At 42.0% G+C, this 25,856-nt stretch overlaps 1 protein-coding gene across 3 annotated transcripts in view; it reads left to right on the plus strand.

Moving 5' to 3' along the window:
* Window positions 1-25,856, plus strand: part of UBE2D3 (ubiquitin conjugating enzyme E2 D3) — a 125,446-nt gene that overhangs the window by 11,997 nt on the left and 87,593 nt on the right. For all 3 annotated transcript variants that reach the window (XM_029597036.1, XM_029597044.1, XM_029597039.1), the window contains exons 2-3: window positions 24,737-24,800; window positions 24,927-24,958. In XM_029597036.1, coding sequence (XP_029452896.1) covers window positions 24,737-24,800; window positions 24,927-24,958 — 96 coding nt within the window. The remainder of the gene's footprint in view (window positions 1-24,736; window positions 24,801-24,926; window positions 24,959-25,856) is intronic.

The raw sequence follows: 25,856 nt of genomic DNA on the forward strand, positions 1-25,856 counted from the left end.
GCAAGATAAAGGATTGGCTTTTGGCACAAATCTGTGAATGTCCTTGAGTGGCTCAGCCAGAGCCGAGACTTAAAACCAATCCAACATCTCTGGAGATAACTGAAAATAGTTGCATATCGCTTCCAAGACCTGACCAAGCTTGAGAGCATCTGTAGAGAAGAATGGGAGAAAATCCCCATATCCAGGTATGACAAGATTGTAGCGGCATATCCAAGAAGACTTGAGGCTGTAACCGCCTCAAGGTGCCTCCATAAAGTAGAGTAAATTATCTGAATACTTTTGCAGATGTGATTTTTTTGCTTTTTTAAAAATTGCACGGGGTTGTCGATTGAGGAGGGAAAAAATGTATAATCCTTTTTAGAATAAGGCTGTAACAAAACAATGTGGAAACTGAAGGGGGTTGAATATTTTCTGAATGCTCTATTTAAATATATAGGTCAAATCATGCCAAATAGAACCCAAATCCTGTTTAGGGCATGAAGACAGTCTAACATTTTGAGGGCCATGTAAATGAGAAATATTGCCTGAAGAAAATTTTTCCAGAATATACCCCAGCTAGCCATAATTTCATGTAACCAAATGAATTCCCTTGCCACAGTGGCCATGAATGTTAGCCTTACCTGGCAGACCTGAATCTTACATGTCTTAACCGAATCATCTGAATCTTTCAAGATTCCCTAACAAAGCATCTCCACAATATTTGTAGTGAGTAAGCAGTGGTAGGGTGGAAATTTGGAATTAAATTTTTTTCCTGGTCTATTTAGTGTAAACAAAAATGAAAAATAGGAGTTTGAATAAATTTAACTGAATAGCAAGAAAATGAAACAAGCTAGAGGAGAAGCCACTGGTAGACTGAAGTAGCACTTAATGAATTGCTTAATTGAAGCTGTTAGCCTTATCTATTTTTGTACAACTAAGACCTGAAGAAGTATTGTACTCTTATCCATTTATCACCCTGTAGATTTGTTTATTGCGCCAGCATTACTTTATGGAGTTTGATGCTATGTCAGTAGTACTAGTTTGATGTCAGATTGCTGTTTGAGTGTCCATATTTTTATGCATCTTGTTAATGTAAAGAACACAGTTTTGATCAGACATGGAACCAGAATGCATTGGGATCCTCTGTGTATGCCAGGAAGGAGTCTTTCTCTCCCAGTTTAGGATTGTTCTCGGAAGGGGGTGTGGTTAAGGTTGGATGAGAGCTGAATACCAGTTATGTACATTAAAACTGTTTAAACAAATACTTTAATGGTAGTGCATCTTCAGTATTCAAAGATGCAGAAATGTGTACAAAATTGTTGGTGTCATAAATATCCTCCTTATTCTGTATCACATTTGTGGAGGTGTGGGAAAACTCTTAAACTCAAAGCTACTTAAATCTTTCCACCATTATAAAGTGCATGTAATTCATAATTTTCCTGTGCTAGTCAACATTGTGACCTCATGCAGATGTTAGTACATGCAAAGCATTAATATGGAATAAACAGCTGAAAAGTAGACTTGAGGGGAAAATGCTTTAAAAATGAAGGCATGGTTCTAATAAAGTGGGTGAATACAAGACTAGATTTGGCAAAAAGATGGGTAGTAGAAGAGCAAAAACAAGCAAGCTGTTTTAATTAGTATGTCTGATTTAAATTCGAGTAAGTGTTGTCAGCTGCAGATAGCTGACTTACATACTTAGGAATCTGTTACCAAAAGCTTTCAATATATGAAAATGCTTTGTGACTGTACAATTTTCAGACTTGGCAGTTCTAAATATACTTCTAGATTCCAGTTTGGTAACACTTATATAACTGGGAGGGGTAAATTCTCATGAAAACAGTATTTTACTGCTTTGAAAAAAGCTATGAACATAACTTCACAAGATTAATTTTTAACTATTTGTTCTTTAAATTTTACCTATCGTTTAGTAGGTTTTGGAAGAAAACTTTAGTAATGCATATTGCATAGTATGAGGGCAGACTCTTTAGACTACCTGAATTGTTTGCACAGAATTCTTTAAAATGTCTGATTCAGTAACTGAGAATCTGAAAACAGTATATGTCTAAAAAAACCCCACAGATTTCTAAAGATGACCCATTAATGGATGTAAACTTTTTTTTACATCTAATTGTGCAGCAATTTTTTAAATTTCAGTGATTACTTTTTTTATTTTAAGTTGTACTATTGCCATCTGAAGTGAGCTTCATGGAATGCAGTGTGATTGAATCTGCTACTTTAATTTGATTTCCTGCTATAGTTAACTATAATCTAAAACAAAAATACTGAGATCCTGCTTTCCAGGTTAATAGTCACTGCTAGACATCAGATTCACACAAAACAGGTCAGTTTACTTAGATTTCTGTACCTTTTTTTTTATATGTAGTTTAAGGTGTCCTAGTTCTTTTCACGGACTACTGAGGTGTGGCGTTTATAGCTTAGAAAATAGAGGTAGCTCTTCATCTGATTCAAAGCAGTTATATCTACTCATATGTGAATGGGTGGAATGATGTAATATAATGTTGTACTGAAATATAATACAAGTCAGATGTACAATAATTTGGGTCAGTAATCTTACTCTGGGTTTTCTTCTTTTGCTGTTTTTATTTTCTGGTCTTAAATTTGTCTTGCTGTTAGAGTATTAATATGCTGTGGGTTTTTTCTTGACTTTTTTTGCTCTAATTTGTTATGCCTTGAGTCTGTCTTATGGAAAGGCATGTTGAAAATGTCATATGGAGGGGGTAATAACACTTAAATGTTCCACAGCACTCAATGTATGGTGGGGACTCTTGAGATTGCTGCTGTTTTTTTCATTTGATTGTAATTGAGTGGTGATGGAAGGAGACTTGTATTGTGTAGCACATAGCAGATACATGCTGTGCTACAGAAACACACAGTTCCTTCCCTGCTTGTAGCTTACAATTTAGTTAAAGATCAAGATACACAACAGTTTTCCTTATCGGTCTACCAGACCAAGTCTAGATGGACTTGCCTCTCAAGCAGCAGATGGAGTCAGGCAATTTGTTTTTGTCCTGATGTCCCTCTCTGTCAAACTTGGTGCAACAGGGATTGCATCGGTAGTCCTTTGCCTCCAGCAGATGGTTGGCAACTTCTGGTACAAAAGGGTGGAATGGCAGCTCCTGGGGCAGTAGTCTTTCTAAAGACTGCCTTTCCCCAGTGGATGCCTTGGCTGAGTTGGAACATCCAAAGATGACATCTGATAAAAGGATCTGTTCTTCTTCCCCCTAGGGCAATCTGGACTTAGATTCCTGAATTTCCTCTCACTGGCACATTGGAAGACCCGTGTCTTTAAGAGATTCCATTAAAAATCTTTGGTAGCTAATAGCAACCCATAGTTTGGCAGTGACTTTGCTGATTCAGCCAATGTTTTCCTAGTGGAGAGCAGGTAAGGAAAGTGGCTGGAGGTGTGGAAGCCCATTGTGTTCCCAATGTTACAGGCATGAGGCACCGGGAGGAGAGGAAACAGTGTTGAAAGCTCCTATAGAGCAGCAGGGCCTTTCCATCTGTCTCCAGCATTGCTAGAGCAGGGGAGTACTTCACAGTGCTGTATGCATTTCTCTGCAGCCTCGGGGCCATGTTTGTTTGTACTTAATTGAGCAATGGGAGCCATGGGGCCTGGAGAAAGAGGAGCAGCAGGACTTCAACTGCTTGTCATGATCATGCATAAAGCCTACTGTCAGATGAAAATAAAACACAGGGCAGTGCAGGAAAAGCCACTGGTGGCATAATCCAGCCATGAAAAGTAAAGGACAAGGAAGGGGCTTTCCATCTCTTCTGGAGAAAGATCTCCTTTTAGAGGAAGGATGAGGAATTTGGGACACATTCCCTGAGTGAAGAGGGGGAAATAGTTGATAGGTCAACCTGGCCGTCAGGCTGTTTAGGAGTGAGAAGTTGGGGGTGCTAACACGTGACTCAGGCCCTGAAATTGGAGGAACATCAGCCAAAACACATAGGGCCAAGAAGGGACCCATTCTTACAGGAATTAAAAAGCTGCCAAGGGCTTTTAGTCCACCCAGACATTGATATGTTAAGAGTAGGGTGGGAGTGTCCTGGTGCACCTTTTAATAGTAGAAGAGCAATGGAAAGGCTGTATCCAGTACAGCAATGGGAACAGCTATTCAGACTCTCCAAAGTTGATGGAACAGTAACTGCGGTCACAAATAAGACTAATACCAGTTGGAGGGGTGGCCCTAAAGGACTCACATGATAGGTGTTCTTGAGGTGACCAGCCTGTCACTCCAGGTAGCCATTTCTAGATGTGACGAGCACTGGTTTAGTGGCTGCAGAACATGGACTTGGTGTCACAAGCCGGTAGTGTAGAGGTGGGTCAGTGGGAGCCAGCAGCATTTCTAGGAAACAATTTTTATGATCTTGTGAGATCAGCCAAGCAGGTGGCAATCTGTATTGGCAAGACACCTGCTATGGCAGAGGATTTAGGCAGCTGACTCTGCCTCCAAAGCTAGACTAAGCAGACTCCTATTTAAGGGCTGGCTACTGTTTTGGAGGGGACCAGGTAAGGTTATTAAAAAAAAAATGTTAGTGTGGGGAGAAAAAAAAAACCTTGGAGAATTGAAGCCCCAAAAGTTCCCAGAGGATGAAGGCAGGTTGGGACTTAGGAGTACAGGAAAAGCCTGATTTTAGAGGAATATAAACCATACAAGTCCTTCAGTTCACGGAGGTCCAGGCCGATAGGCCAGGTGCAGCCCTTTTGGGTGAGCTGCCATGGTAACTTGAATAAGAAACTGCAGTTCAGCTAAGGGCCCTCAGTGACGGTGCACAGGGTCACTTTTCAACCCTACTAGTAAGAGGAAGTTTAAACTATCGCAAGTGGTGGACCTAAATGGGGGTCACCCCAATGGGATCTAATGGCAACACAAAACACCACCAAGGAAGTGGTTCTTCAGCCAAAGAAGAAAGAGGGGATCCATGGGGGATATGCACCCTGTCTTAGATCAGGCCCAGAAAGGTACCACTATTTTACCACCTTGGCCAATGGTGGGAAAAGTGCTGAGTGAGAGCATACAGTGGCTTGCAAAAGTATTCAGCCCCCTAAAGTCAGCAGGTTAGTGTGGGTTACAAATGACACACAGAATGTTCCACAGTATTTATTGCCCTAACAGCTGGCTTCCAATTGGCCTCTACCTATTAATCATTATCCAGAAAAGCTGACTCTTTTTTTAAGGACCCCCCCAAATTCCAGTACCATTGGTCAGACTGTGAATTTGAAGAAAAGCTGTGAAATTGAAGATCAAAGAGCATTCTTAAGAAAATTAGAGTTAAATATGCACAAGATAGGAGAAAGTGATGAACAATATCAAGGTGCTTGGATATCCAGTGAACATGATTGGATCAGTTGTGAGGAAATTGAAGCTGCATCATACCATCTAGACAAGGCCGTCCCTCAAAACTTGGTGTCAGAGCAATGAGACTTGTTAGGGAAGCCACAGATGCCAACAATCACTTTGAAGGAGCTACAGGGTTCAACCATATCTAGAGCACTGCATACAACTGGCCTGCATGAGGGTGGCCAGAAATAAGCCATAACTGCAAAAAAAAAACCCCCAAAAAAAACAAAGCACATCTGGAGTTTTCCAGAAAGCATCAGTGACCTAGTTAAAATGTGAATTAAGGTTTTGTGCTCAGATAAGACAAAAATGGAGCTTTTTGGACAAAATTCAAAGCTACGTGTGGCGCAAATCTCTCTGCCCATTCTTCAGAAAACACCATCCCAAAGTAAAGTATGGGGGTGGCAGCCTCATTTTGGGGATGCTTTTCCTCAGCGGGGATTCGGTATCTTGTTAAAATTGAAGGACTGATGGCACAACATAGAGGGAGATAACTGCAAGACAACCTGCTTCAGTCAGCTGAAAAACTAAAACTAGGAAAAAGTTCACCTCTTAGGACAATGATCCATATCAGAAAGCCAAAGCAACACAGAGGTTGAACAAGAAAAAGGTGAATGTTCTACAGTGACAAAATCCAGATCTCAATCCAATTAATGGGCCGATACAGTACAGTGTGCTCTGACGGAGCGCACTGTTAGCTGGCATTTGGACGTGCTAACTTTACCCCTTATTCAGTAAAGGGTAATAGCATGTCCAAAATGCACGTCCAACCCCCCCGAAACCTAATAGCGCCCTCAACATGCAAATGCATGTTGATGGCCCTATTAGGTATTCCTGCGCGATTCAGTAAGCAAAATGTGCAGTCAGGCCGCACATTTTGCTTTCAGAAACTAGCACCTACCCAAAGGTAGGCGTTAGTTTCTGCTGGCACCGGGAAAGTGCACAGAAAAGCAGTAAAAACTGCTTTTCTGTGCACCCTCCGAGTTAATATCATGGAGATATTAAGTCGGAGGTCCCGAAAGTTTTAAAAGTAAAAAATTTAAAAAAAAAATTTAAAATGGGCTCATGGGTTGAAAACTGGACGCTCAATTTTGCCGGCGTCCGGTTTCCAAGCCCGTGGCTGTCAGCGGCTCGAACCGACACCGGCAAAATTGAGCGTCGGCTGTCAAACCTGCTGACAGCTGCCACTTCCGTCAGAGGCGCTAGGGATGTGCTAGTGTCCCTAGCGCCTTTTTACCGCCGGGCCTAATTTAGATTAAGTTACTGTATCACGCACACAGGAGAGTGGCCTGTGCGAGCGCCAGGAGAGCAGGCGGTCACCCGCTCTCCCGTGTTTTTACTGTATCGGCCTGTAAGAATCTTTAGAACTATTTGAAACTTACATTCTCCCGGGACAAGTAGTCACATATGGGAGACATCAGATGGAGCCCTGTCACGGAGCACTTTTGTCAGTTTCTAGAACTTTGGCACACTGAGCATGCCACTAACCCTGTAGCCACCAGGGGTCCCCCTTCAGTCTCTTTGTTTTTTTTCCCCACCACACAGCAAGTTGCCTCGCGGTTAGGAGCTCCTGAGAAATTTCTCAACTTTCCTCACGGAACCTTTGAAGCTTAACCCTCACCGGGGTTCCCCATCGCGCTCTGATCGTCCAGTGCTCTGTAAGTGGCTTTTGTGCTTAGGTCCCTCGCACAACATCCATCAATGCCCTAGTTGCACACAAATGACCCCTAAAGGCCGGCGTGCTCATCTGGACAAGATGGAGCAGTTGTTTGCACCAAAATGTTCTGCTCCATCGACTCCAGTTCATGTGCCATCGACCTATGAGATGCCCCACTGTGAACATCGAGCGGGTGACAGTCACCCACACATCAAAAGCATCGGTGTCATCGTCCTCTGTGCTGGAGAAGGACTGAACCGAGCACCGAGGGAAACATCACCACTGGCACTGACATGTCTGATGCCGGCACATATACAGCAACGGCATCAACTTCCACCGAGCCGCCTGCGAAGAGGGCCCGGGAATAGGAGCCCCATCCTCCTCTGGACCTGGGACCCCAAGGCGTTCCCCCACATATCTCTGCAGGGTACTGCGCCTGCACAGATTGCTGTGGAGCGTCCAGTAACGCCTAGCCTGCCTCCTACCCCAGCTGCCGTGCCATGCATGCTGGCTTTTCGGGAGGAATTGGACCGCATGATCCAAGAGGCAGTGCTGAATGACCTTTGGGGCTTCCATTTGCCACCGGTGCCGGCCCCATACTGGAACCAGTGTCCTTGATGTTCACACCGCTCTTCGAGCGTCTAGACGATCTCACCGGTGCCCTGTCAACTCAGCTCGGGCCATCTGACACGCCGGCACAATCGTACATACAGGCCTCTGCAGGTCCCGATTCCCATACCGGGTTCCTCTGAGGAAGAAGGGACGACTGGCCCAATTCCAGCATGAGATCCACCGATGCCTGAGCCCGATCCAGGGCCATTGGGACTGTCTATGCCTAAGCGCACCTCATCCACCTCTATGCCTGCACCACAGCCTTCAATGCTGATGCTGCATCCATTGCCTTCTCGTCCTCCTGATTCTGGCACCCTTTCTCCCTCAGCAATCCCGGTGGGTCAGGAACACACTCCCTATGATACTTGGGAGGATGTATCCTCAGACTATTCTTCACATGATTCCGAGGAATTGCTTTCAGAGCCTTCACCCCCGGAGGAAAGGTGTCTTTCTCCCCCGGAGGACCTCTCTCTATTGCCAGCTTTGTCAGATGTCTGAGTCCATAACATTCCCACTAATAACAGAGGAGGACACTCGCTACAAAATTTGTAGATGCTCCAAAAGAGGTGATGGTGATACTGGTTCACGAAGTTCTGCTTGACCTCTTGCACCGCCTGTGAGACCATCCAAGTACTGTTCCTCCAGAAGAAAACAGGAAAACAGATTCTACTTAACCTGGTCTAACAAGCCTCAGGTTTCCAGAAGAGCCACTTGCCCACCATTCTGTGGTTGTAGAATCAGCCCAGAAGAAGGCTAAAAGATCTGTCCACGCTCCTCTGCCCCTCCTGGAAAGAATCAGAAGGCATTGGATGCATTGGGACAAAGGGTCTTTCAAGGGTCCATGTTGATAGCACAAATAGCATATCAATTATATGACCCAATATAACAAATCTCTGGAAACAAGTGTAGGATTTTGCAGAGAATCTACCACAGCAGGTAGAAGACACCTTGTCCTCCATCCTACAGAAAGGATTGGAAGCAGGTAAACACGAGGTCAGAGCTGCTTAGGACTCTTTTGAAACAGCATTCAGAGTCTCTGCAGCGGGCATCAGTGCTAGGCGCTGGGCATGGCTCAAGACCTCAGACTTATGGCTGGATAAGCTTGCAGATCTCCCCTGCACAGGAGAAAACCTGTTGGGGGACAAAATCCAAAACGCAGTGGCCCAGTTAAATGACCATCATGAGACCCTGTGTCAACTATCAACTGTCACCTAAGATGCAGGGGCTTACGTAGGGACGTCAGAAAGCAATTCTGTAGACCACACAGATATCCTGCTTCCCATGCTCCACCAGCTCTGGCCCCTCAGAAGACATATCTGCCAAACGAGGACACCTAGAGTGCAGCCAGCTCCACAAGCTGGTCCTGCGACCGTTTTTTGACTCCTTTCCAGAGACCAGCAACTCCCCACCCAGTCTAGCGTGGAACCGGAATGATCATACCACACTTCAGTCAGAGCTCTTAACCCTTCTGTGTGCCAGGGCTGTAGAGCCAGTTCCCTTGAACCAGCAGGGAAGAGAGTTCTCCAGGTATTTCCTAATTCCAAAAAAGACTGGCGGTCTCCAGCCTATTCTGGACCTCCTAGCATTGAACACATTTCTTTGCAAGGAACAGTTCAGGATGGCATCTCTAGGCACCATGCTTCCTCTACTATTTCAAGGGGATTGGCTCTGCTCTCTGGACGGTAACGGTGGTGGGGCCGCTTGGCAATAGTGATCATAATATGTTCAAATTTAATGACTGGAAGAGGAACAGTGTACAAATCCAAGGCTCTCATGCTAAACTTTCAAAAGGGACACTTTGAGAAAATGAGAAAAATTGTTAGAAAAAAACTGACAGGAGCAGCTACAAAAGTAAAAAATGTCCAAGAGGCATGGTCATTGTTAAATACCATTCTAGAAGCACAGTCCAGATGTATTCCACACATTAAGAAAGGTGGAAAGAAGGCAAAACTATTACCGGCATGGTTAAGAAGAAGAAAATAGCTTAAAGCATAAACGTTGCCAAGTTATCCTGTCTTATCAATGTCTTACGTTAAGAGAGAATTTGAAAAGAAGTTTGCTGTAGAGGCAAAAACTCACAGTAAAAACTTTTTAAAATATATCCGAAGCAGAGAGCCTGTGAGGGAGGCAGTTGGACCGTTAGATGATCGAGGGAAAGATTAAATGATTTCTTTGCTTCGGATGTTGGGGAGGTACCCATAATGGAGAAGGTTTTCATGGGAATTGATTCAGATGGACTGAATCAAATCACGGTGAACCTAGAAGATGTGGTAGGCCTGTGACAAACTGAAGAGTAGTAAATCACCTGGACCGGATGGTATACACCCCAGAGTTCTGAAGGAACTAAAAAATGAAATTTCAGACCTATTAGTAAAAATTTGTAAACTATCATTAAAATCATCCATTGTACCTGAAGACTGGAGGATAGCAGATGTAACCCCAATATTTAAAATGGGCTCCAGGGGCGATCTGGGAAACTACAGACCGGTTAGCCTGACTTCAGTGCCAGGAAAAATAGTGGAAAGTGTTCTAAACATCAAAATCACAGAACATATAGAAAGACATGGTTTAATGGAACAAAGTCAGCATTGCTTTACCCAGGGCAAGTCTTGCCTCAAATATGTTTCACTTTTTTGAAGAAGTTGATAAACATGTGGATAAAGGTGAACCGGTAGATGTAATATACTTGGATTTTCAGAAGGCCTTTGACAAAGTTCCTCATGAGAGGCTTCTAGGAAAAGTAAAAAGTCATGGGATAGGTGGGGATGTCCTTTCATGGATTGCAAACTGGCTAAAAGACAGGAAACAGAGTAGGATTAAATGGGCAATTTTCTCAGTAGAAGGGAGTGGGCAGTGGAGTGCCTCAGGGATCTGTATTGGGACCCTTACTTTTCAATATATTTATAAATGATCTGGAAAGAAATACGACGAGTGAGATAATCAAATTTGCAGATACAAAATTGTTCAGAGTAGTTAAATCACAAGCAGATTGTGATAAATTGCAGGAAGACCTTGTGAGACTGGAAAATTGGGCATCCAAATGGCAGATGAAATTTAATGTGGATAAGTGCAAGGTGATGCATATAGGGAAAAATAACCCATGCTATAATTACACAATGTTGGGTTCCATATTAGGTGCTACAACCCAAGAAAGAGATCTAGGTGTTATAGTGGATAACACATTGAAATTGTCGGTTCAGTGTGCTGCGGCAGTTAAAAAAGCAAACAAAATGTTGGGAATTATTAGGGCATGGTGAATAAAACAGAAAATGTCATGCCTCTGTATCGCTCCATGGTGAAGACCGCACCTTGAATACTGTGTACAATTCTGGTCGCCGAATCTCAAAGATAATTGCGATGGAGAAGGTACAGAGAGAGGCTACCAAAATAAGGGGAATGGAACAGCTCCCCTATGAGGAAAGACTAAAGAGGTTAGGACTTTTCAGCTTGGAGAAGAGACAGCTGAGGGGGGGATATGATAGAGATGTTTAAAATCATGAGAGGTCTAGAACAGGTAGATGTGAATCTGTTTACTCTTTCGGATAGTAGACTAGGGGGCACTCCATGAAGTTAGCATGGGGCACATTTAAAACTAATCGGAGAAAGTTCTTATTCACTCAATGCACAATTGAACTCTGGAATTTTTTGCCAGAGGATATGGTTAGTGCAGTTAGTATAGCTGTGTTTAAAAAAGGATTTGATAAGTTCTTGGAGGAGAAGTCCATTACCTGCTATTAAGTTCACTTAAAATAGCCACTGCCATTAGCAATGGTAACATGGAATAGACTTAGTTTTTGGGTACTTGCCAGTTTCTTATGGCCTGGATTGGCCACTGTTGGAAACAGGATGCTGGGCTTGATGGACCCTTGGTCTGACCCAGTATGGCATTTTCTTATGTACTTATTTTCTTAGGTGGTGAGGACAAAAACAGTAAAAGATTTCAAAAGGGCATTGGATAAGCACTGGATACCTAAATACTTAAGGATGAAGAAAAGGGGGCATGGGGTAATCTGCATGGACCGGCAGTTCCCTTTAAACAGAAGCATGGGTGATTACTACCCTTAACCAATTAGCCTTGATGTATTAGACACAACTGCAACATCACATTCTGCTTTGATGGCAGGATGGGAAAATAAAATAGGTGTTGGATTCTGACGTCAGTGAAAGCAGGGTCCTAACTTTTATGGTCTAAGGTACTTATACTCTGACAGGGTTAATGCTTCTATAGCTAAGTCCAAAAGCAAAGAACATTAAAGCAGCATTGTCTGTATTATCAGGAAGACTGCTCACCATGTAAAACTGTTGCAGTAATTTTTGTTATGGGTTTGACAGTTTGGTTTTTCTTGTAAGTATACTATTAACATAAGGCATGGGAGTAACCTGCACGAAGCTGTCATGGAAAGCTTGCTGGGCAGACTAGATGGACAATTTTGTTTTTCTGCCAACAATCCTGTTACTATGTATCATGCATGGGTAATTATTCTTGTAGCCCTAGACTGGTGAGGTGGCTGTGGTATGCAGATCTGGTCAAGCTCAAAAGAGAGAGCCCCTCAGGTTAACTCAGAACAAGAATTTGCCACTTCAGGGAGCGGTGTCCATGGAGGGCCTGGTGAGATTCTTATAGCATGGCTTTTGAAAGGAAGAGACTTGGTGGGTACTAAGCAGGCAGCTTAAACCTTGCTGAGGACCAGAAAAAGTTCTTTCATTGGCCTATTTTAAAGTTTGGAAAATCTTTGAAGCATGGTGTAAAAGAGGCAGGTGGCCAATGAAAGCCCAGATACCCTTGATCCTACAGTTTGTCTGATATGGATTGGAGAAGGGCCTAGCAGAGAACTCTGAGTTCAAATAGCCCATATCATGTTAAGTGGGCCCCCCATTAGTATCAAACCCATGTACAGGCTGCTTGCTGAGGGGCAAGCTGTTCTATGCTGCCATTAAGACCACCTGTTTTTCACTGTGACCTGATCTTGGTCCTGAAGGCATTGGCAAAAATGCCATTGAAACCTATTGAGAGTGAACTCAAAAGAGGGTAGTTTTGGTTATAGTCTATTCAGGCAGAAATATCTGAATTGCAGGCTCTGCCCTGTAGACCCCCTTCCCCCCCTTATTTCCTGTTGATAAGTAAGGCTACAATCAAACCCATCCTATCCTGGTCAAAGGCAGTATCAGATTTCCACTTGGAATCAAGTAATTACATTTCCAGGCTTCACAAAGGAAGAATGCCAAGGTCAGAGAGAGGACCTCAGCATCCTAGATGCTTGAAGAGCCTTAATATACTTGGAATCCACAAATGAATTTTGAGAATTGGACAGACTATTCTGTTTTTCAGGGGCCTGCAGAGGTTAGGCAGCCTTAAAGGCATCAATTGTGAGATTAAAGAAGCAATAAAAGTAGTGATGTATTAAAGGGCAAAGGTTGCCAGAGAGGCTAAAAGCCCACTCCACAAGGGCAAAGGCAATATCCTGGGCAGAGAACAGACTAGTGACACCAGGAGGAATTTGCAGTACAACTATATGCACTTCCTTACATTTTGTTTGCTAGGATACTCCCACCCATAAGTAGTGCTTAGATACATCCCACTTGTCTGGATTGGTTTGGCAGGATGATGAGGAAGGTTGCTAGATCTTGCCTGCTAATTCTTTGAATCCTGACAGACTATACAGAGCTTGCCCTGACAAGAAAGAAACTGTGGGGCCATGTTCCAGGAAGGAAATGTAGCTCAGGGAGAGAAGCAAAAGGTGGTGCTAAATCCTTCCTTGCTGCATATTAGGATAAACTTATAGGGAGGGATGTCGGGACAAAACAGGTTTGTCTTCTGCCTCCATTTACTGGTACTGTAGGAGGGACAAGTCCCATTCATCTGTCAGGACTCAAGGAAAGACAATTAGCAGGTAAAATCAAATTGAACCTTGAGTTAAGATAGCAAGCCATGGCTGACTAGATTTAAAGTAGGTGGAAGTAAATTGAGATGGGAAAGTTCAACTAAGTATTCTGAAGCTTGGCTGTTTTATTCTCCATTTTGTATCAATTCATCTTAAACAATCTTGCATAAATTTTAGGAACCCTTAAATACTCATGCAATTACCATAGATTCGCTTCACTTCATTTTTATTGTAGCACTTCCTTTCTGATCTTTTTTCTTTACACTTTGTGGCTTTTTGAATTTCCTAATCTTATCTAGGTATTTATGGTATTGTTTTTCTGAGTTGGTGTGGCTGGCTTTTTTTATACTACCTCTTTTCTAAACTGCTAGTTACCAATATGTTTAGCACAGGGTAGTTTAAGATGTATAAAGCAGGGTGGAAAACTCCAGTCCTTGAGAGCCCCAAACAGGCTGGTTTTCATGATATCCACTATGAATATGCATGAGATTTCCATGCACTGCCTGCAATATATATACAAATCATATGTGTATTCATTGTATGTATTCTGAAAACCTGTCATGTTTGTCGCCTGAGGATAGGAGTCTTATTGGTGGTCAAGCATTTTTTATAGATATATATGGAAAACTTTGTTAGCCAACACTTCTAAAAGCCTGTGAAAAATATTTTCATTTGTTTGCTTTTCATATTTTTGCCTTTTTCCCATCCCTTTTGTTTGCTGCTTTTGTAGTTTACCTATTTGCAGCAGAGGGGTGACTTTGGGGTTTTTTTTGTTTGTTTTGTGTGCTACTTCTATCCTTAGCTTCCCTTTATCCAGCTTTATTATCCATTTTTCTCTGAACTTCAGGTCAGTAGTAGGGACTGCACCAGGCCATAGTTACTAGCTCTTTCAGCTGAGACTTTGCCAAACTGCAGCAGTGCCTTCAGCAGATATCAGGAATGTTTTAGGTGCCTTGGATTTTTCTACCCTCAGGACCCAGACCCAAAAGAATAGATCCTGGTCTCTTCTGTCTTGGTCCCAATGGGATAGATTAGCTTTAAATTACTGATCTGGAAGCTTTGATTGAAATCATGGTTTTCCAGGAAATTTTTTTTTGTTTTTGTTTTTTTTAATATAACCATATAACTAAAACAAGGTTTTATTTTTAGAAGATATACATTTTAAAGCAATAAGGTATTGATATTTTTTCAGGTTATTTTGCTACTACATCAGAAAACTGAGTTGTGTGGTTATTTACCAAATCTAACTGATGAATCAAAAGTTTCTATAAGCTTGAGTGAGTTTTTCACTTCAGTTCATTTCAGTAAACAAGTGTCGAGACTTAGATGATATGGGAATATTACTAAAAATGGCTTTCAAACTATGAAATATGGGGAAAAAAAACTGGCTTATGTATTTGAAATTTTGTTCAATAAATGTGTGTAATTCTTTATTTTTTTTTTTGGGCCCAGCAGGTTCCTCCTGCCCTTTGGGTTTCCAGCTCAGTTGGTTCTGATGTAATGAACAAACACAAGACAAATTAGTGCGAGATGTTTTTTTTTTTTAAACTTTCTACTTGCTGGATTGAACACCAGGATTCAAACGGTCACTTTATTGGACTTGGTCCTTCCTATGAAGCCTGGCGGCAAAACACGGTTCATATTGTGGGACTAACACGTCTATCATACTTGTTTGGATATCATGATTTTTACTTGATTGAATAAAGATTATTTATTTTATTTATTTAAAATTTTTATATACCGGCATTCATGTTGCAAACACATCATGCCGGTTTACATATAACAGGGGTGTACAGTGAACAATTCAATAACCTATTTGTGTAGAAGGAAGTAGTTACAAATAACAAGGTAATAGAACTGGGAGGAGAGAAGAAAAGGGAGAGAATAACATTAGGTATAGGTATTTACATTAGTAATAACATTTTTACATGTGGAAGTGGTAGAATCTGGCTGAATAGAATTAATCGGTGTCCGGGAAAGCTTTTTTAAACAGCCAGGTCTTGAGTCTCTTCCTGAAGGTTGGGAGGCTGGGCTCCTGTCTTAGGTCCGGTGGGATGGAGTTCCATAGAAGGGGGCCGGCTGTTGAAAAGGCCCGATCTCTCAAGGTAATGTGTTTGGTAGTTTTGGCTGGGGGCATTGAAGAGATCCTCTGAGTTTGTCTCTTGTTGGTCTGGAGGAGTTATAAATTTGGAATGGGACTTGTAAGTCGAGTGGGGTGAGTTGATGGATGGTTTTGTATATTATGGAAAGAGATTTGTAGAGGATTCTAAAGTGAACAGGCAACCAGTGGAGATCTTTTAGGATTGGAGATATATGGTCCCTCCTCCTGGAGTTTGTCAGTAATCTTGCCGCAGCGTTTTGTAACATCTGGAGGGGTCTAGTATAGGAGGAAGGTAGGCCCAGAAGGATAGAGTTACAGTAATCGATCTTAGAAAAAATGATGGCTTGTAGAATGGTTCTGAAGTCCTGAGTGTGGAAGAGTGGTCTAATTCTTTTCAGAACTTGGAGTTTGTGGAAACAGTCCTTGGTGGTTCTGTTGATGGAAGCTTTAGGGTTCATCCGGTTATCAATTAATACTCCTAGATCTCTCACCTGTGTAGTAGTTGGGATAGTTGGAGGATTAGAGATGGCATTGTTATCTGGGGAGATGAGAAGCAGTTCTGTTTTAGAGGAGTTTAAAACTAGGTTTAGGTTAGCCAGGAGATGTTTACCGGATTAATCTTCAGAGACTTTATGAATCCTAGTGTTCCATCTATCAAGCAAAATGTTTTGTTAAACTCCCACTAATTTTTTGTGTTTTTCATACTGAGTTGGAAAGTGCATTTATATCCACTTGTTGGGCTTTCTGGTGTAATGAGCCTTTGTGTATAATTTTATCAAGTTTATTTTTAGTTAAAACATTTTTGATATTCAAATGCATTTTGAGTTATTCATTTTTTAATTAAAACATTTCAGTGAAAGTCATGAGAAACTTAATACTACAACTGGGTTAATGAAACTACTCTCTCATTTTTCTGTCATCCAGTAGGGCTGAATTAGCCATAATATGGTTGGCACCGAACTACTTCTTAGCTGGTGAGCTTTTGCTCTACTTGGCATATGTGGAAGTTCCTGCACAAAAGTTGCATTATGAGCCACTTGGTCTTTTTTTTCAAGAGTGCCAGAAAGATGATGTACCTCTAAATTTTTCTGTAAATTATTCATATTTTTTCTTCAAGTTCCCTAACAGCCCCCAAACAGCACTCTTCAGTGCTACTTTTCCAAAAAATTACATATTTTTTCTTCAGAAATTCCAGCAAGAAGAAAGCCACTGAGTGGCTTTAAGGAAGGTATGTGTTAGGAAAATGTCCATCCACGGGTGGACATAACCTGTTAACTCTGGGACTGAACCATGACCAGGCAATTTGTGGCTGGATGTGCCTGTGTTCTCAAGTCAAGGGTCTGGAAAATGGAAGAATTGTGTAAAGAGAAGCCACTGTGTAGTCTGTTCTTGAAGTGCAGCTTAATCTGCCTTCTCAGGAATGAAATTGAACATGAGCTTCTCCAATTTTTCCCCATTTGGAACAGGCCGAATATTTGGTCTATAAACATAAGTGGAATGTGTTTAAAAAAAAAAAAAAAAAAAAAAAAGTTCCACTCCACTCCACCATGCAGACGTTGCACAGTCTCTCTTGCATTGGAATGAGAAATTAATCAGACCTTGCTATTGGAGCAGGCTCCATCATTGCTTCTGATGCAATTATATGCTAGCCTGCTGAGAGTGTTCCAAAATAAGAAAAATGGAAAAACACCAGCCTTGCAAGTAAGTATCAATATCAAGGCGTGAGGTGGAAATACTTTAGGAGAAAATTGTAATCCACAAATTCAGAATCGTGATACATTTGGACTACTTGACTTTTAACAAAAAGTAATGTAACATACAGACTGAAGCAGTCATAGGGGACAAATCTGGTTGTTTGCAGAGGCTTTTTTTCTGTAGGTGGTGTAGTGCTTTGGAACTTTTTCCAAGTAGAGTTGTGTAAACAAGCCTGTACAAAAACTTTTAAAAAATAAACTCAAAATGCACTTATTTAAACATGCTTTTTATTAATTTTACTGACTTGACTTTAATGGGGTCTTGAATATATTATACTGGTTGTCTAGCAGCAGAGTTCTTTAGTGTTAACATTTTGTTAAAATACTAAACACTTTTTGGTTTGTATTTCACTTTTAACCTGTTTGAAGTTTTGATTTGTTCTATATTTTATGTATATTAGAGTGTAAACCATTGTGTGGCTTATACATTTTTAATTAAATTCTCAATTTGTGGATTACAACTTTCTCCTGAAATATTTTCACCTCATTCCATGATAGTGCTGAGAATTCTGACAGGGGCAGAAGGGAATATAATACGTCTACCCCTACCAATTATCAGAGCCTCACATCAACAAAATTAATGGATCAAGGTTAATGTCTGGAGATGCCAGATCCCATTTGTTTTCTGGTACCTCTCAAATCTAATCTGCCCACTATTCAAACTTTGCAGATCCAGTAAAATGTACAAGATTCCATTCTGACGTCTGTTCCACCACCCGTATCAGGGCAGAGGGCATGATGGCCCCTTCAACAGTAGCAGGGTTGGTGAAGGGTTTCTTTACCTTATTTAGTGGCTATAAGGAGAATACCTTCTAAATTCTCCTTTCTAGGATATTGGATTTCCTCCTTGGAGGAGTCCCAGTGGGCCCCAGATTGCAAGGATACTTTTATCAGAAACTCAATGGTTCTAGCCCATGGCATTCACTTGCAGCGGAGCCCAGCCAGTCAAAGGATGTGCATCAGGGGTATACTTATGCGACCAAGGGCCCCCTCATTCACAGTCGCTACCATATGTCCTGGATTAGTGTTCCTTCATTTCTAAGCTCTGACGGGGGTCCCTTCTGGAGCCTCCAGATATCTCGTTTAGACAAGGCCTTTCCTGCTTCAGGAAACCTAGCAGAGCATATACCATTCAAATTTATAACCTGCAAGGATTGCAAACGAGAATGTAGGAAAATCCTATTTCCTTTGCCTCAGTTACAAAGAAATCTGACCTCAAGAGTGCAAAAATCCCTGGGATTTGGAATAGTGCAGCTATTCCATTGTTGATTTGCAATAGAATCTGCTTGTAAGAGCAAAGAAAACCAAGGATATATTCAAATTCTCCATGATAGGATCTTAGGCTATTGGACAAATTTCAGTAATGTTCCAAAGCTCTAGGCTTAATGAAGGATTTCCACTACCAATTCTATATAATTCGATACTTGTATACAAAACTGAAACCTTTTCTTTCTTCCAGCCAGTGAAGTTGGAATTGCATACCTTCAGCTCCTGTTGGATGCTGAAGAGTGTATATGCCATCTTGTTTGATACCATATAACACTCATCAGCTTCCATCAGAACATGGCTTGGTTGAGATCTAGTATCCTATGTGATCAAGTTGGCAGAAACCCTTTCTGGGTTATTTTTGGAGAAATTTTAGAAAAACAGCTTAGTATAAAGAACGTTAGTCCAGTCCCACTCCATTGGACAGGAACAAGGCTTCTGAAAGGCACAGCTATGCTTTAAAAAATATATATATTTCTAAAAGGCATCCCTTCCGGCAATTCCAATGATATTGGATTCCACCTTTCTTCCGCAGCAGCAACGCTTCTGACTTAATTCTAGACAGCATGAAACTGAGTCAGTTAAAAGTAATAGAGCAAGTCTAGCCCAGGCCTGAACTGTTTGGTCACTTATCAAACCTAGCAAATCTTCTCTCCAGTAGGGTGGAGAAGAATCTAGCTCTGCCTAGAGAAGTGGTTCAAGATCACTGGGTTCTCAAGATTGGGTAGTCTGAATACCAGTTCTGTTTCTCCCTACTTCCCACATTTCATCGCTCAGCCTGCAGTCTGGATCAGTCTCATTTGATTTAACGTCACCTGGAGGTATAGCCACTCTTCACAGTGGGGGATAGAAATATTCCTTCCCATCACCATGGCCAGGATTTATATCCCCAACCCCTGCTTACTTATCTGTAAAATCTGGGTGACTGACTCCCATCCTGGACTTAACCTGAACAAGAGTTTACTCTGGGAGAAATTCATAATGAATTCCATCTACACAGTTCTCCCCTTCTAGTGCGGAGAGTGGATGTGTGCCCTAGATCTAAAAAATGCTTATGCTCACATTTCCATCCATCCCTCCCTTTTGGCATTATCTGCACTTTATGGCTGACTCCTCTCACCATCTGTACAAAGTGCTCCCCTTTGGCCTGAAATAGTGATCTGTGGGGACAGGGCCACTAGTCTTACTATACCTGGACAACTGCCTTGTGATGGTGAACTTCCAGGAAGGTGTACTAACCTCACTGCAAAAATCTATACAACTGCTAAAATTAGTTTCCTGGTAAATTTTGAGAAATCTTTCCCTTCCAGAAAACTATATTAATTTAGAATTTTAATAGATTCACCACAGGAGCTTTCCTTAAGACATCAGGTGAACACTCTTGGATACCTTGAATATAGACTGTTGAACAGAGTGGTCATCAACCAGGGAGGTGCTGGTTGTTCTGGGCCACATGGCAGCAGCAATTCATATAGTTTCACTAACCTGTCTTAACATAGGACTCCTGCAGTGGGGCTTTTGTTCCCAATGGGATCAGTTTATTCAGCTCTTAACTAAAGTAGAAATTTTGAAAACAGGAATTGCACTGGTGAAGAGATGCTTTCATTCTTCAGGAAGAACTACCATTCCGTTTACTTCCTCATCAAGTAATGGTGACAATGAGGTTTCCACAAAGGATTGGGGGGTCCATACAGGCCCTTTTCAAACTCAGGGGACTTGGTCACTGAGACAATTTCAGATCAGCCACCTAGAATTGAGCCATCAGATGCACTCTAACATTCACTTCCTTCAGGGGAACAGTATTCTCATTCAAATAGACAACCAAGTAGCCATGCTGTATGTGAACAAGCAAGGGGGCATAGTCATGGACTCTGTTTCTTGGCAAAAAAAAGATGGGAATTGACTGCAGACATCAAGTAGTCCTGCATGCAACTTACCTTCCACGAATCTCCATCTTAGCAGATTTTTTCAGTTTTTTGATCACATGCCTGGTCTCTGCAGCAGTCAACAGTTGACAGAGTATCCAGTCTATAGGGACTTCAGCAATCTACCTGTATGTGTCAGAGCAAAACTGGAAATGTTTTTTGTTCTGTTTTTCCTAGCAAACTTGGATCAGCCCTGGATGTTTTTCTGCTAGATTGAATTTCAGATTTTATGTATATCTTTACAATAGTTCCACTAATAGCCAGAATGGTGCGCAAAGTGCTCAGACTGGACCTGTGATTCTCATAGCTCCAGCATAGCTCAGACAAGTTTTGGTTCACATTTCTAGTATAGCACTCCAGCAGCCCTCTGATCTCTCTTGGATCAGATCTATCCTTACTAACTCAAGAGGGATGTCTCTTCTGAACATTCCTTCCCTCAACTTGACTTGAAAGTTCGGTGCTCCTTGATAGCTGAATTGAAATAATAGCGTCTGCCAGAAAACCACCAACTAGAAGTGCTTATGGTTTCAATACAATTTCTTGGATCTGTTCACATGTGAACCCAAAGTTACTGAGCTATTTAGCACTTCATCAGTAAGAGTACAACTCCGTATCGTAGCAGCTTACATGCTCAGGTAAGCCAATTTTCCACTCTTCTGATAGTTTCCAAGTTTGTGAAAGATTATAGCATATTGAACCTTCAGTTGTGAAACCACCTGTTCCATGGGACCTAAACTTGGTTCTGGCACAACTGATGAAGCTGTCATTTGAACCATTGGAGTCAGCTTCTAAAGTTTATAGCATTGAAATTAATAATCCTTCTTGCAGTAACATCATCCAGAAGTCAGCGAGCTTTAGTTAATTATCCTTCTTTTATATACAGTTCTTTCACAATAGGGTGGTGCGCCGCATCCAGTTCAAGTTTCTACCAAAAGTATCAGCTTTCCATATTTATCAAGCCAAGTTACCGTATTTTTCGCTCCATAAGACGCACCTGACCATAAGACGCACCTAGGATTCAGAGGGGGAAAATTTAAAAAAAAAAAAAATTGTGCTAAACCGGCTCTGCGTCTGGGCGTCTTATGGAGCAAATTAGGGGAGTGCATAGTTTTTTTTTTTCTCCCCATTTTGTTTTCGGGTCTGGGGAGGGCCATTTCGGTCCACTCCCCAGATCAGAAAATTTTTCTTTCTGTGGGAACCCCCAAAACCCCCCCCCCCATCCCAACCCTTTAAATTAACAACCTCCACCCCCCTGACCCCCCCCAAGACCTGCCGAATTAATTTCCTGCAACCCCCCACCCTCCTGACCCCCCCAAGACCTGCCAAACGTCCCTGGTGGTCCAGCGGGGGTCCAGGAGCGGTCCGGGAACGATCTCCTGGGCGTGAGCCGTCGGCTGCCAGTAAACAAAATGGCGCCGACGGCCCTATGCCCTCACTATGTCACTGAGACCGACCAATAGCAGCGGTCGGTCTCAGTGACATAGTGAGGGCATAGGGCCGTCGGCGCCATTTTGTTTACTGGCAGCCGACGGCTCACGCCCAGGAGATCGTTCCCGGACCGCTCCTGGACCCCCGCTGGACCACCAGGGACGTTTGGCAGGTCTTGGGGGGGTCAGGAGGGTGGGGGGTTGCAGGAAATTAATTCGGCAGGTCTTGGGGGAGTCGGGGGGGGGGGGGGGTGTTTGTTAGATTTTTGTTTGGTTTTTTTTTTATATTCGCTCCATAAGACGCACATACATTTTCCCCCCACCTTTGGGGGAAAAAAAGTGCGTCTTATGGAGCGAAAAATACGGTAACTACATTTTTCCTGAGGCACTACTCATGAAGGTGAGAACCCTTCAAACATTAGACTGTAAAAGAGCCTTGTCCTACTATAAGGACTCTGGCACATAAGTCTTCGCAACTATTTGTCCCTTACAATCCTAACGGACTGGGTATAGCAGTGGCCAAACATACATTGTCCACCTGGCTAGCAGACTGCATCATGCACTGCTACATTCTAGGACTACAGATTAAAGACACCATCGGGGCTTCAAATTAGAGATTAGTTGCTCATTTGTGAGTCATACTTTGAAGACATTTGTAAATCCTGCAACGGGGAATTTTGTGTGTACATTTGCATCCCATTACTGTCTGGACTATTGCAGAGTGACAGTAAATTCGGACAAGCAGATTTGTTAGCCTGTTCACCCAGTAGTCTACTCTCAGCTGTGGGGACCAGGTTTAGTTCAGTAAATGTACTGCTGCAAGTCTTAGCTTGGAACTCTCCCATGTGTCATGGCTAATTCAGCTGTGCTTGTCAACAGAGAAAGTAAGTTTGCTTATCCATAAATGGTTTTCCATAGAATAAATTAGCCATGTTAAATACCTGCCCACCTCCTGGAGAGTCGACTAGCTAAAATTAGGTCCTCAATCTGAGGGGGCTCACAAGGCAATGCCTGTGTGAATTCCCATACATGCTGCTTAGAGTAAAAGTGCTACTGGGCCTGTCGTCACACACATGTTATGGATAATTCATCCTGCTGTCCATAGAGAACACATTTATGGTAAGCAAACTGGTTTCTTTACTCTGTATTCAGAGTGAAAGAGATGCACAAGCTTTCCTTTTTCAGTTTTTAAGTAACTTCTTCTCCACCTCTTCATAGCAAAATTGTGGCTATCTTGAATAGTGACCTAACATTAGGTGCTTTCATTTAGTAGTCTGTGGCTTCTGAAACACTAAACTGGGGAAGAGTAGAATAATCTGGTCCTTCCCAGTCGGAAAATCCTTGTTCCAGTATCTTTAAGCTTTTATTGTGAATACAAGTTAATGCAGCTCTCATTTGATAAAATAGCAAGCATCTTAACAAAATGAAGTCCAGTTTAAATAAAACTGATATTGATTTTTATCCAATTTGATACTTAGAGCACTGTTGCAGCTTCTTATGCATGGTTTGAAGAAGACCCTTTCAATGTGCAACTTCTAAACAATCCATTTTAGCAAAATTCATTTTCATCTCTCCTCTTCCCCCCACACATTTTTAGGTAGTAATATTTGGTTATAAATTAGATGTTAGTTGGTTTTGGTATTACTGTGGTTTATACCAGTATTGGTATTGGGCACCGTGGGGATGGAAAGGGAGAGAGAATTGCAGGAACTTTTCCTTTTCTAAGATTTGAAAGTAATATATGTAATCTACCATATTTACAGGTATTAATCTTTCATTTTTGAATGTTAGAGTAGTTCTTTAACTGTATGGAAATTGAGTCTGAATATGCTGTTAGTTTTGGCCTTCATTTTATACATTCTATCCATCTTGAATCTACAACTAAATTGTAGGGCAAATTGATACCCAGTTTTTAACTTTACTGTAGGCTACTAGATGTTTGCAGCACTATACAGATACACTAGGCAGTCCCTGCAAGCCATTTGTAATGGGGCTCAGATACAAATCCAAAGACTTGAGGCACATCTGGAGACTGGAACTCAAACCAAATCTCCATAATGCTTTGGGATGTGGGTGGTAGAGAGTCATTCAGCCAATCAGATTGATCAGTTGGACTGCTTCTCTTTCTAGCTAGTACAGTATTAGTATATGCAGAACCTTCACAGCATGCTGAGCTTGGCAAAATATTAAGGTTATAAACTAACAAGGCTGTTTTAAAAAAAACAAAAAACTGAAATGTTCAACTTTATTACTGACTTGAGAAACTGTAGTATATTTGCAAACTGAATTTATATACACCAGTGTTTCCCAACCCTTTCCTGGAGGTACACCTGACCAGTCTGTCTTTCAGAATATCCATAATGAATATACGTATGAGATTTGCATACACTGCAGATCTAGGAGAGGGTTGGGGAAACACTGGTATATACGCTGGCTAAATATTTATCTTTATTTGCAAATAAGGTCAAATACATGGTAAATCTTAAAGTACAGGCTGTAACCTAATGAGTTTTACCCTACTGCAAGTGTGGATTTGTAGTCTTTATTAGAAAATTCCCTATTTGTAATGGGAGAAAGGTATAGCTAACTCAACTTATTTCATGAACTGAAATAAGGTAAACCCTCTTCCATATACCTTACTCTTACTAGAAAATAGTAAAAGCTGCTGTGTATAGTGTAAAAAAAAAAAAAGTTTACTGTGGAAAACAATTTGATATGAATTCTGGTTGCATTTAACCTACCATATATGCACTTGTTTGATTTCTAGGAACTTAATGATTTGGCCCGTGATCCTCCAGCTCAGTGTTCTGCAGGTCCAGTTGGAGATGACAGTAAGTAGTCTGAAATCAAACCTATTTGACATTTTACTTTTCCCTTTTCTATAATTCATTTTGTCAAGTATACTATATTACTTGGGCCCATATTTTATGTAAACACATTTTTATTTTATTTTGCAGTGTTCCACTGGCAAGCTACGATTATGGGACCTGTAAGTATTTTAATTTTTTGGTTATGTGAATGCATTAGGCTGGCATGCTTCAAATTTTGCTCATGTCAGATAAGCGAGTTATGCTGGCTGCCCACCCCCCCCCCCCCCCCCCCACACACACACACACACACACACTTTCCAGTAGATGGAAAGAGGGGGAAAACCCCTCAAAAGTTAACTCTGAGCCTCCCAGGAACAACCTCCAGGAGTAGGCTGTTCCTGGTAAGGCTTTAGGCCCAGGTTCCCAGTGGAATGTAGGCCAAATTTTGGGGTGGTACTGGTAATCCTGTGGGAACTGATTCTCATTTCCTCCTGGGAGCCATCACATTTTGGGGTCTGAGTTCCCATACTTGGAAATTAAGCACGAATGATCTCTGGTGACTTTATTCCCTTGGATCTGGCAGCAGCAGTCTCAACTGACACACTTCTTGGAAAGCAAGAGGGAGGCAGTAACTTTTATTAAAGGAAAAAAGTGCAGCTCGGCCTTTTCCCTGAACTGCTACTCATTCTCCTATGGTGCTCCTGCTGGATTTGGAATTTGGTAAGGGGATCTGAGGTGATCATGCTCCCCTCTCCCCCTTTCATTTGCTTCTGGTATGGCTGTAAAAGGAGAGTGCAGCACCGTAGGTAAGTCACAGCGGCTCCAGTGCTTACTTTCTGGATTAGGCAGTTGCCAGGTGGGTGGGTGTGACTCAGACCAAAATTGGGTGGGTTCCCCAGATCCTTCCCTGGCCCCTATGATGGATGGCTGCACTGTACTGAACATAGAATAGGGCCTGATCTGCACTCTTCCTATTTTGGCAGGATAAACAATTCACTGCTTCATGTCAAAAATCAAGTATGCCAGGTTATAGTCTAGGGAAGTTCTGTGGGGGGCTACATATTTCCCTCTGGTATG

The sequence above is a fragment of the Rhinatrema bivittatum genome, chromosome 1 (genome assembly GCF_901001135.1).
Source record: "Rhinatrema bivittatum chromosome 1, aRhiBiv1.1, whole genome shotgun sequence".
NCBI classification, from domain to species: Eukaryota; Metazoa; Chordata; class Amphibia; order Gymnophiona; family Rhinatrematidae; genus Rhinatrema; species Rhinatrema bivittatum.